Consider the following 12960-nt stretch of genomic DNA (forward strand, 5'->3'; position numbering starts at 1 on the left):
AGCACTGGAGAGGCTAAGGCAGATGGATTTCTGTGAGTTCAAAGCCAGCCTGGTCTAAAAAGCACTGGACTGGGCTACCTGCAGAGAAACCCTGTCTCAAAAACCAAAACGAGAGAGAGAGAGAGAGAGAGAGAGAGAGAATAAAAGGATACTCCTGAACTCATTGACACAGGAAAGGACTTTCTGAACAGTAAGTACACTAATAATACAGGCACTAAGATCACAATTTATAAATGTTAGTGGGATGTTCCGCAATATTTGATCATATTATTTGAAAGGTACCTTCTGATTGGTTTAATAGAGAGATGAATGACCAAAAGCTAGGCAGGAAAGAATAGGTGGGACTTTTGGGAAGAGAGAGGAACACTTGGGGTTGAATCTAGACTCACGGGAGACGCCAGTGAGACACGGAGCAAATTAGACATACATAGTGGAAGAGAGGTAAAAATCCACGTGGCAGAATATAGATTAATAGAAACAGGTTAATTTAAGTTACAAGAGGTAGCTGAGAACAAGCCTAAGCTAAAGGCCAAGCTTTCATAATTAATAACAAATCACCAAGAAAGTCTGACAAGAGAGACCTATTACATGGGACCTCACAAAGATAAAAAGCTTCTGTACAACAAATAACACCAAGCAGCAACCTAAAGAATGGGGGGAAAAACTTTACCAAGTATATATCTGATAAAGGTTAGTATCTAGAATATACAAAGAACTAAAAAAAAGTTACATTAAGGAGTAAACCAATTTAAAAATGGGATATGGAACTAAACAGGGAATTCTCAAAAGATGAAATACAAATAGCCGAGAAGCACTTAAAGAAATGTTCAATATCCTTAGCCATCAGGAAAATGCAAATTTTCATCTTACCCACAGTCATAATGGCTAAGGTCAATAAAACAAGTAACAGATGCTGGCAAGGATGTGGGAAAGAACACTTATTCACTGTACAACAAGTGGTCTGTCATATGCTCAGGTGTAGGGCATACCCACATCTTACTACAGAGATACCTGCCCATTGCTGTTCATTCTTGCTCTATTCATAATAACCAGAAACTGGAAACAGCCTAGACGTCCACCAACTGAAGATTGCATAAAGAGGATGTGGGTATATTTTTCACAATGGAGTAATATTTTGGCTGCTAAGAAAAGTCAGATTCTGAAGTTTACAGGTAAATGATGGATCTAGAAACAACCATCCTGAAGTTACCCAGACCCTTGCTTTCTATTATATGTGGACATTATCTTTAAGCTTCAGCTGTGTGTATTTCAATACACATACGCAGAGGTTAAATAGCTAAAAAGGGAGCTGTGGAGAAGTTCTCCCAAGGAGAAAATGGAATACAGTGTTACGGAGAGATAAAGCGGAGAGAGACTACAATAGGAGGATTAAATAGAGAGGGGGAGGGGATCTGTTACAATAACAGACAAGGAAAATACGCATGGGGTTGTTTCAATTCAGGTCAATTTGCTAAGGGTTTTTTGAGTAGCTAAGACAACCCATGATTTGAAACACATTACATTTTTTTCACTTCATTTCAGAATTCAGCTCATTGGTATAATGTTCTGTGATTCTGCCTGATTTGTTTACATCTCCTTTCACATTTCAGGCTCATTAATAAATGCTACTCATGTATACCACCTGCACAGGTCTGCACCAAATTGGGTCCCAGATCTGCTAGAAGTTGGGACACACTCCCATTCTAACCCAGAAGCTATTTACAATTGATAACTACTTGCAAATGAAAACCTTAGCTTTCTCTAAGTAAGTCCTACGGAGCAAACAAACTATCCCATCCAGCAGTAGATGACCAACAGAAGTGAACTCAATGGCATCTTCGGAGGGTTTTTGTTTGTTTGCTTGTTTCACAATGTTAAATCAAGGCACTTTGTTGTTTTTGCTTTTGTTCTACCTTACAGGTCCTCTGTGTGTATAATATGGGTTCCAGTTTTCAGTTTTTATGGAATTCCTGAGTGTTGAATGTGTGTTTGTTTCTTGTGCTTTTGCTTTGGCTCTTTTTCTTGCTTGGCTGTTTTGTCCTGTTCCAATTTGTTTTTTAGTTATTATTCTCAGATGCCTGTTTGTTTTCTAAGGAAAAACAGAAAGGGTATGGATCGGATGGGAGAGATGGTGGGGAGGAACTGGGAGCAGTGGAGGAAGGGAAACCATTATCAGAATATATGGTATGAAGAAAAGTATTTTCAAGCAAAGGAAAAAAAAAAAAAAAGTTGCTGTTGCTGGGCCCGTGCGCATGCTTTTCTTTAATGGCAGCATGCTGGAGGCAGAGGCAGGCAGATCTGTGAGTTTCAGGCCACAGCTGCACAGAAGACCTTGTCTTAGAGAGAAAAGCTTCTTAAAGAGAAAATCTTGAGTTACTGTTTCTTTCTTGAGAATCAAAACTATGGCTCATGTCCATTTTCCTGATAATGTGGAACAAGGGGACTTTAAGGTAACAAATTTTTCCAGGTGGTGGTGGTGCACACCTTTCAATCCCAGCACTTGAGAGGTAGTGGCAGGTAGATTACTGTGAGTTCGGGGCCACTACCACCTGTCTTAAGTACACTTTTAACAGGAAGTCCTCAACTAAGTGTTTTCGTTACTGACTGTAACAGAAGACACTTACCAAAGCTGATTAGACCAGTCTGATACTGGAATGAGAGTGTACACCTGTGACCCCAGCACTCAGGAGGCCAAGACAGGATAAAGACGATGTCTCAAAACAGACAAAAAGAGGGGCTTTGGTTGTTGTTTGCTTATTTTTAAATGAAATGTGAGTAATTTCTAGAGAAATGAAGGGAAAAATTGCACAGGATAGCACACACCTATAATGTCAGAACTGAAGAGGCAGGAGATTTTGAGTTGAAGTCCAGTCTAGATTACAAGATTTCACCCGAAAAATGAAAGAAGGGAAGAGTCTGATAGAGGAAGAGGAACAGCTTTCTTCTGAAATGTGAAGTAACAGAGACATCTAGTGGCTGTTACAGTAACTGGATATTGGGCTATTTGCACTGGATTGATGTTTTGACAGACACGCTACAGTGTGAGACATTGAGGAGTCTTCTGAAGCCTGAACTCAGAACACTGGTTTTTAGTGATGTAGGGACTGAATCTCTGTAGCTACATCGTGGCTTCTCAAGGGGGGGTGGAGGTGTGTGTGTGGGGCGTTTTACACACTTTAATCCCAGCACTCAGGATGCAGTGGCAAACACATCTCTGTGAGTTGAGGACAGCCAGGGCTACACAGAGAAACCCTGTCTCAAAACAACAAACAAACCCCCCCCCCCAAAAAAAAAAACAAAAAACAAGATGGTGGCTTCCAAAACAGCAAGACCTAATTCCAATTCTCTAAAATCATTGTTAGCACAAAATCAAAATCAAATCATAAAAAGATTTTTCCCTAAGGTGACGAAATTAGTTGATCACATTCTGTTAGTGGGAAAATGGCCCAGACCTATTTCCAAGATTGCCTAAGGGGGGAGGGGGATGCATTTGGAAGAGTAAGAAAGTAGCAGAAGGGGGCTGGAGAGATAGATGGCTCAGGGGTTAAGTACTTGTGGCTTTCCAAATGACCCAGATTCAGTTCCCGACACTGACATGGCAGCTCATACCAGTTCCAGGGAGTCCGACACCCTTAAAGATGTAGGTAAAGCACCAACACATATAAAGTATAAATATTTTTAAAAAGGAGCAACCACCTTGATGGCAGGTGTATGAACCTGGCAGAACAGGGAGGGTTAGATTAAAATGTAGGGCATCCCATTTTGAGTCAAAAAGATAGGAAGGAAGGTACTTTGAGACACATTGCAGCCCAAAATTGTCAGTCACATGGTTTATTCCCTAGCACCTCCAGCTTCCCAAAGATGTCCTGTGTTCATTTACCTGAGATGAAGCAGCTTTGAAGAAAGTAAGTATTAATTTCCAAGTAAGGAGGTATCCCAGAACATAGCAGAAATCCTCGCTCAGTGGCTTAATGGTAACTATCTGGCCCACAGGAACACAGCCCAAGACATTCTCCAGCAGGTCCTCTTGAGTGCTAAGAAGAGACATCAGTGCTGCCGGTGGCGACCTAGGAGACAATGATCACACAGAACTATTTACTTGTCTCTCAGCGAATTATAAGTACTTAAAAACTCAAGCATTACAAAAAGAAAACTTCCCATTTTCCAAAAAGATGTTCCCATGCTATAAAAATAGACCCTAGACATCAACACCAGAACACTGTTGAAGAAAAAGACTCCTGCCCAACTTTCTCTTGCATAATTAAGAAAACAAGTCAGGTTCGTGTAAAAGCAGGTCAGGGGACCGTTAGGAAGGAGGCAGCACTGAACACAGCCTTACATACTTTCCACTTCTGGTTCCCACTGTCGGCTTACTTTGCAATTACAACATGTCAAAAAGATGATCACAATTTATCTGATCCTTTTAATTTTAAGCTGAGCATCTCTCTTCTGAGAAACTTGACATCCACATTAATTCAAATGTGGTTCATTTTCTTTACTGGATCACCTAACTCGGTAAAACTCGGTACCGTTGGCCGTTCAAACTCTTCTCCACAGCTCTCTGACCTGTTCCTCCACTGTTGTGCTGGTCTTCCCTGTTGGCCCCTGCTGCTAGCTAGCTCATAAGCTAGGCTTTCTCCAAGCGTCTGCCACCTATGGAGTGAGCCTTCCTATTCTTGTCACCAGGTCCGAAATGGCTTCCATACTGCCATCCAATACTGTTACCTGACTTCTGGAAGGGTTCCACCTTGCTAATTTATGCTTTCCCTCTGTCAGAATCAGCTGGTGGCATACCATGTGGTGCAGTGACACACATACAGACAAAACACCCATACGTGTAAAATTATTTTAAAACTAAAAACAGAAAATAGTTAACACGAACTTTGGTTTTCATTTGCCTTATGGAACTTCAAAAGGGTATGCATAATGAATTAGTGTAAATCCCAAGGTCAGAGTTTGTCAGCATTTCTTTATAAGAACCCAGGAGGCCAAACTGTACAAGGAAAGGGGGACTGGGTGACTTTGTGAGCAAGCACTCACTGTACAAGCTTAGAGACCTGAATTTGGATCCCTGAGCTCATGAAAGAAAAAGCTCTGTGTGGCAGCACATTTCTTTAGTTCCAGGCCTCACAGAGGAAGACGGGAGGTAGAGACAGAGGGGCTAGTGGCCAACAAGTAGGGCAAACTGCGGCAGCAAACAGGAGACTACCACCGACAAGGTGTGAGGACCCACACCCAATGTTGCCCTGTAACACAGGGCACGCACACACGCACACACTCAGAACAGAGTGAAATGAAAGCAAACAGGCTGAACATGCTTACAAGGCAGGTTCCTCCTCTTCATCGCCATATGACTTCAGATTATCGTGATCATACTGCGGCAATTCAGGCATCAGTCTGAGAAGCAGAACACCATCTTTAAACACTTCATAACAAACTGTCAATTGTTAACTCGTGCCTTAGGCCAACAAAACACACTCTGTGGTGAGCTTATGTTCAATAATTATCTTCCAAAACGAACTACTTATGGCCAAGATTATCTAAATATGAATTACACAGGGACAAAAAAATGATAGCGTCCAAAATTTGTCCTCCCTGCTACTATTCACTTTCTTTCACTTCCTGTTCAATCTTTTTTTTTTTTTTTTAAAGATTAAAAGTACAGATCAGGGGCTGGAAAGGTGGCTCAGCAAATAAAAAAGAGTAACTAACTATACAGCGTGTTTTAGAGACTAAAACGCTCATCCAGTTGAAGATGTCTTACTTGTAGAGCATGTGATAAGCAGCAATTTGCACAGGTCTGGCTCGGAAGAGGAGCAGTGGAGTCAAAGTGTTTAGCAAGGTCTGGAGGTGCTCTGGCAAGTTTGTTTTCTGCCCAGCAACCAATCTCAGAGGGAGCTTGTGACTCAGCAGCTGCTCCGTGGAGATGTATGTTAATGTCTCACACATGGGCTTCAACACTGCGTTCTGAAAGGACGTTTCAGACAGGTCTTTGTTTTCTCCTGACAGCAAATGAAGAAACACACACACCTCAGATCAAATCACTAACAAAACCAAGCTGATTATGAGTTTTTATTACCCTCAGTTGTTAACAATGGCCTCTACTGTATGCTTGGTAGAAAGTAACAATTCTGTAGAGGAAATCCTAGTCATGTACTCTGCTCAACAATGTATCTTAACTTGCAACAGTCTCTAGATGCCAAGCCATCTTTCCCTTTATCTGTACCATGGAGCATCGGCATGGGGACTGCCTTTATGAAACCACGCTTATGTAATTCTTCAATTGTCACTTTGATAAGTATCATTATTATGCCCCTTTGCACTTACCTATAGCAGTCACCAAAAGAGGTAGCAGCAAACTGTGGATTCCTTTAGAAAAAAATTCTTTCCACTCACTGATTAGATTTACAGGAAGATTGCCAATGGCATCTGGAGTCATTGAATCAAAAAAGGCACTGAGATCACAGGCCAGATCAAAGCTGACACAGGCAAACAGTTGCACTAGTGGAACAGAATACAGTGCCTGATTCTCACTGGTTGTCTAAGGAAACAATAGAAATGAAACAGGTAAGCAGAATACCACAGAATACCACCAACAAGACAGGATGGAGAACATCTTCATTGAAAAGTAGTTGCTGAAGTAGACAGTTCAAAAGAAATTAATGTATGTTTTCATAAAACAGCTTTCAAAATTAAATACCAGGAAATTAACAATTATCAATGAATAATTTATTCTGCATGAACTATTTAAATTTGTAAAGTGTGGAAGAAAATATTTGCATTTGCCAAGTATAATACATTAAGTACATATGCTTCGGAGCTCTACAAGTCAAACATTCTCTTTTGTTTGTTTCGTTTTTGAGACAGGATTTGTCTGTGTAGTCCTAGCCATCCTGGAACTAGCTCTGTAGACCAGGCTGGCCTTGAACTCACAGGGATCTACCTGCCTCAGCCTCCCAAGTGCTGGGACTGAAGGCACACACCACCACCACCACCCAAGAAATTTAGAATGAGAAAGGAGCTAAAATCCTAACTCTTGAGCTGGTCATCAGGCAGAGGGGACCCAGACCACAGCAGCCCTGACTGACGTGCTCTCCCAGACCTCACAAGTTACTATTTTTCTAATTGCTTTGGTTCATGAAAAGAACACTAAGACCCCCAATAAATTTTATTTTTTATAAATTTTATGAAATTTGTAAAAGATAAACAATTTATAATAACTATAAATTATAAATTATAGTTTTTTATATTTTATAGTTTCTAAAATATAAATAATTAACACTTATAAAATATAATTTTATAAAACTTATAAATGTTTATTTTTCATAAATAAGTATGGTCATACTTCACAGCCAGTTGGGCAGTGGAGGCACAAACCTTTAATCTCAGCACTTAGGAGGCAGGCCAATCTCTGACTCCCTGGCCAGGCTGCTCTACAGAGTGAGTTCCAGAACAGCTAGGGATACACAGAGAAACCCTATCTCAAAAATATGATGATGATGATGATGAATCCAGGACAGCTAGGGATACAGAGAAACCCTATCTCAAAAGAATGATAATGATGATGATGATAATAATAATAATAATAACAGCAATAACAACACATCCCCAAAGATCAAACAAACAACAAAAAACTAGTGGAGATCTGATGCCTGAGACTCATGAAGCCGCTATTCTTTTTCTGGTCCATCCGGCAATAGCTAGTGCAGGAACACCTACAAAGTATTTTAAATGTTTTCTACACAGAGGAACTAATTACTATCATGACTTAAAGACAGAGGAAAGAGTTAAGACAGGTGTGCACACAGACCCGACAGAGGTGATGACGTATCAGGTTAATTTACCTCCAACCAAGCCAGCATGGAGCACATGATGAAGTCCCACTCGCTCTCTGCTAGAGGGCACGAGCAGTACTTCAGAAACAAGGAAAGGAACCGCATGATCTCTACGTTCACACCGAGCACCTCTGGACTTGCTTCTGATAGGTTACTGTGATAAGGCAAAGACACTCAATGAGAAAATAGTTCACTTTAAACCTGGCAGGCATAGATGATGCCTTAAATATCCATTCAAATTTTGTTAACGCCAAAAAATTGTAAACATGAAATACAGAATCTGAGTCCACATTTTATATCAGGGAAATAAATTATTACCTACCAACTGAAAAGAAAAATATCTTCATGCTGTTTCTTCCAGCTTATTATAATTTTTAATATACCATGCAATAGCTGTTTGTCATCTACACTTCTGGTTTGCAGGCAAGAATTGAAAATGGCAAGATGTCCAAAAGCTCCTAAAGTAAAATTCAGAGTGAAAAGGAAAATACATTTTAAATAGCTTTAATAAACCAAAGTCTACTTTGCAAAGGTAAGCCATCTCTCCAGTCCCCAAAACTATTCTGTGCATACACATGTTCAATCGCTGGCTGACTAGAGAGATGAGACATAGCTTTAAGCTGTACGGTGTGACTGAGGATACAGCTGCTCTGTGGCTGAAGGCTTGACTAGCATTCAAAAGGCCCTAGGTACCCCAGTATCAAGTGACAAATGGCCACAGATGGAAAGTAAATGATTATAGGATACTTCTGGATATAAATTTTCCCTCCAGGCTTCTAGCACTTCTGTTCAAAAGAGGCAACAGTCACTCCTGCAGGTATCTATCAAGGTGGAAAGCAATGAACCCAAATATACTCTGCCACCTGTACCTTTGGTTTCACATATTAAGAAACTTTTTAAACTCAAGAATGATGAAAGTGATAACATATTACCCAGAAACTAACCATTAATACTGCAGAGGTCTTCTTTAGTCCAGCCCAAAAAAGCAGGTATACCCTGAGTGCTAAATTCTTTCTGTTCTTCTTTAGACAAAAATGGGCAGAGACTCTGAATGGTATGCAAATTACCTTCTGTTAAAGGGAAGAAACTGTAGAGAGAAAATATTAATTGTAGTCATTAAATAATTAGTTATTTCACAAAATCTGTTATTCAGACTATTCAAAAGGAAAATAAGTCTAATGCATAAATTCTAGTCCAAAAAAAAAAAGATTGACGATTGTTAAATGGTTTTTTTTTTGCTTTGTATCTTTTTCTGCTTATTTCTCATTTTTGAAATGAATGAATATATATATATTTACTTTTCCAGGAACTGATGATTATTTTTAACCTTTTACTGTTATTATGCCAGTTGGCTGGACTGCATATAGCCTAATAATGGAGTTTGTTTGCCTACCATTCACAAAGCCCTGACATCCATCAAGAAAACAAACAAAAACCCAAAACTTACTATTTAGATTGGTACCAATGGGTGAAGCTGGGCAAATATATTATTAAGGCTTATCCTTTGTTATTTTTATTGTTTGTATTACCTCCTCTAAGTGAATCAAGTTACCACAAATAAAACTTTATTGTTTATAAAATTTAAAAAATTGAAATTTAAAAAGGTGGTGGTCTTTAATCCCAGGGCTCAGGAGGCAGAGGATCTCTGAGTTCGAGGCCATCCTGGTCTACAGATCGAGTTCCAGGACAACCAATGCTACACAGAGAAACCCTGTCTGGAAAACAAACAAGCCCTGAAATTGAGTTAACAATTGTATAGTGCCAGAACACACACAGAATTCTAGTTAAGTCAGTACACTCAAAATGTGTGGTGCTCAGCCTCAGCTAAGCATTAATCTGAACGTTGAACGTAGCAGGAAAGCCACCACAACCTGCTTGTCTTACACTTCTACTGCATCCTGGCATGTACTTTTTATACAATGGTTCTTCGTTTAAAAAAGGGGGGCTACAGAAATGGCTCACAGCTTAAGACCACTTGCTGCTTGTACAGAAGACCCTGGTTCAGTTCCCAGCACCTACAAGGCTGGTTACAATCATCTGTAACTCTAATTCCAAGGGATCACAGGCACCAAGCATACATATGGTATACATATGTCCATGTAAGTAAACACATAAAATAAAAACTGTGTGAGTCTGGGGGAAAAAAAAACAAAACAAAACACAACAAAAAGGTAGAGGCTGTGAGACCGGGGGAGACAAGAAAGAGAGCTATTGGGGGGGGGGGGCAATTTCTTTTCTCAAACTCCCAAAGAATAAGGTGGTATGTTGAAAACAAAAAGTATTGCTTCAGAGGAGTTCATTTTATTTTATGTTTACTGGCGTCTTGCCCAAATGTCTTTGTCCACCACTTACATGCCTGGTGCCTTCAGAGACTGGAAGGGGGCACCAGATCCTCTGTAACTGGAGTTACAGATGGTTGTTGGCTGTCATGCAGAAGCTGGGAATTAAGCCCAGGCCCTCTGCAGGAACAAGTGCTCTTAACTAATGAGGCCTCTCTCTAGCTCTGTACAAAGGATTTCTGAGGAAATCAAGTTTATAAAATGTTCTTCTTTTGAAAGAAGCATAAAATTTTATGACATGTCAAATTAGAAAGGCCCCATTAAAATAAATAAATAAATCTGTTAATCCCAGCACTACAGTAGCAGAGGCAGGCAGATCTCTGAGCTGAAGACCAGCCTGGTCTACAAAATGAGTTCCAGGTGAACTAGGACTGCTCCGTCTCAGACACTGTCTCGAGAAACAACTATGACTCCAACCAAAATCCATTCAAGCCTGTCCGTTTTCACTTCTCATTGCCATTCATTCACTTGCTTCCCCAACCTTGTTTTCTTGATTCACTACACTGTTAAATAATCACAGACAGCCAAAGTAACCAATTATAGCAATAAATAGCAAAGCGGGAGCATATTAATTAAGAATACCTTTCTATTCTTTTATAATATGGTTTCACTTCATCCGATGAAATACTTCGGGAAAGGATCAACTTAGCAATAATAAGAGACCAAAGTGTGCCATTTTTCCTAGACCTAAAGAGAGGCAAAAACACAGATGATAAATACAGATATACAGATATATAGATATATAAATAAATAAAAGGTACGGATCAATCTTTCTGAAAAGTGTTAGGATTTTAGAACACTGATTATCAGGACTTCTTTTACAGAGTTAAATAAATTTGTACCCAACTGCCACTAATTTCCAAAGGTACTTCTTCACAACTGGAACTGAGCTCTCACTCCCAGACTTTATCAAAGTACCTCACTCAAGACCCTTGAGGAGATAACCTTAAACAGCTGACTTGAAGATAAGAAGCCACGGCTGGGAGAAGGCTGTCGCCCTGAGAGTAACTGGAGTAACTGAGAGTCTCAGTGAAGGGCAAAGAAGCACTTAATAAAACCCTGAGGAAAGGGGTTGGCTTTTTTTTGGCTACCTGGATCTTGCCACATAGACCAGGCTACCTCCAACTCACAGAGATCTGCCTACCTCTAACAGCCTGCATCACCATGCCCAGCAAGAAGAAAGTGTTAGTATGGACCAGTGTTAATTAAGAGAGGAAATCTGGTATCCTCATATTGTAAAGCGTGTTCAAAAGACTGGTAAACTAAAACAAGAAAAATGTTATTTCAAAAAGTTACACATCTAACTACTATAATGTTACAAGGACGAAATGTTTTCATAATCCATTTTCCTCATCTAGGGAAGAGAAACTCAAGGCTACAGCATTAAGAAACATCTAAATGTGCACAGTTAAAGTACACATTGAATTTGAGAGCAGTGGGAGGGCCAGTCACATGTAACAAATTTCACAGAGTCTACAGTCTTCTAATTCTTTCGTCTTCCGCCACCTCAATGTATTTATGAGTTAAATAAGAGGCAAAATCCAAACACCTTCCCTAGAAGATTAAATGAAATCTTTAAAAAAAATCTATAAAAAGTGCTTAGTATTAAAAGGATTTAGATCAAAAGCACAAACTGGGCTCACACTTTATATAAGGCAAAGCCACACACAAATATATACTTTAAAAACAAATCGAAAGGGAGTTTCACCTGTTAAATAACAGCTCTAAGAGGCTACAAGTATTACCCAGCACAGATAAGTTGCCGTAAGTTATATCCATTTTTTGAAGCATCACACAAAATCCGATCAGGAAAGGTGGTGGATTGTCAAGTTCCTCACACCACTGCAGTGAGTACAGCAGCTCTGCAACTAAGAGAATGGGGACAGCCAGTTATCAGCGGCACACGGTGTACAGTCCCCATGCTGACTGCGTGTCATGGACTATCTCCCTCGTCTCCTCCACAACTCCTTGTCCTGGGGCAAGCTGGCTTCCTAACTGTAAAACAAGGAGAAAGTTAGCAGGCAGCTGAGGGCAGGCACTGAAAACACGTGGGGAGAACAGGGAGAAAGCAATCTGTTTCCACCGTGCAGAGGCCCGAGGGGACCCTCCACCTGGGCCCCCTTCAGTTGATATCCACTAGATGGCTCCAAGTGCCTGCTTTGATGACGTAACTGGCTGCCATTCACTCTTTTACATGCAGACTTACTGGGGGCAACACTGCTCTGACCAAGGCTCAACAGCAACTCCACGTAGCACTCAATTGTGTTTCCCCAGTAGATTTTTGCTAGAAATGTGTAAGCTGAACTTGTGTTACCTCTGTTCACACTTTCAATCGAGGCACTGCAGCCACCTCTGCTAGATGCTGTGACTCTTCAACTTGATGATGTCTGGCTAATTATATGCTGCTTCTTCCTTCGCCTTTGCTGGCTATGCACTTAATAAAGTTGCTCACTCAAAATGTAAAGCAAGCCAGAGTAGACTCTCTGACGACACAGAACACGGTGGCTGGGCCTTGGAACATGTTCACTCCTCTCCCCATTTCTAAAGCTGTGCTCACTCATATAAAAACAGCAGTCAGCTCGTTTTCAATTGCTCTGAGATCTGAAAGTGACAAAAACTGCCAGTACCTCATATACCCATAGTCCCGGGCACCCAAGAAGCTGCGGTGGGAGAAATTAGAGACCAGTACAGCAACTTAGTGAGGCCCGTGTCAAAACAAATACCACTCCTCTTTCAAAAAGGACAATGCTTTTAACCTCAGCCCTTAAGAGGCAAACAAAGGAAGA

General features: G+C 40.4%; 1 protein-coding gene across 1 annotated transcript in view; it reads right to left on the bottom strand.

Annotated features, from left to right (window-relative positions):
* Ltn1 (listerin E3 ubiquitin protein ligase 1) overlaps positions 1 to 12960 on the bottom strand; it is a 51520-nt gene that overhangs the window by 9879 nt on the left and 28681 nt on the right. Inside the window, exons 17-25 of the mRNA XM_051191805.1 lie at positions 11883 to 12042; positions 10757 to 10861; positions 8780 to 8922; positions 8158 to 8293; positions 7845 to 7989; positions 6328 to 6541; positions 5765 to 6002; positions 5323 to 5397; positions 3881 to 4067 (exon numbers count right to left, since the gene is read on the bottom strand). Coding sequence (XP_051047762.1) covers positions 3881 to 4067; positions 5323 to 5397; positions 5765 to 6002; positions 6328 to 6541; positions 7845 to 7989; positions 8158 to 8293; positions 8780 to 8922; positions 10757 to 10861; positions 11883 to 12042 — 1403 coding nt within the window. The remainder of the gene's footprint in view (positions 1 to 3880; positions 4068 to 5322; positions 5398 to 5764; positions 6003 to 6327; positions 6542 to 7844; positions 7990 to 8157; positions 8294 to 8779; positions 8923 to 10756; positions 10862 to 11882; positions 12043 to 12960) is intronic.

This window comes from Phodopus roborovskii, unplaced genomic scaffold, assembly GCF_943737965.1.
Source record: "Phodopus roborovskii unplaced genomic scaffold, PHOROB, whole genome shotgun sequence".
Taxonomy (NCBI): Eukaryota; Metazoa; Chordata; class Mammalia; order Rodentia; family Cricetidae; genus Phodopus; species Phodopus roborovskii.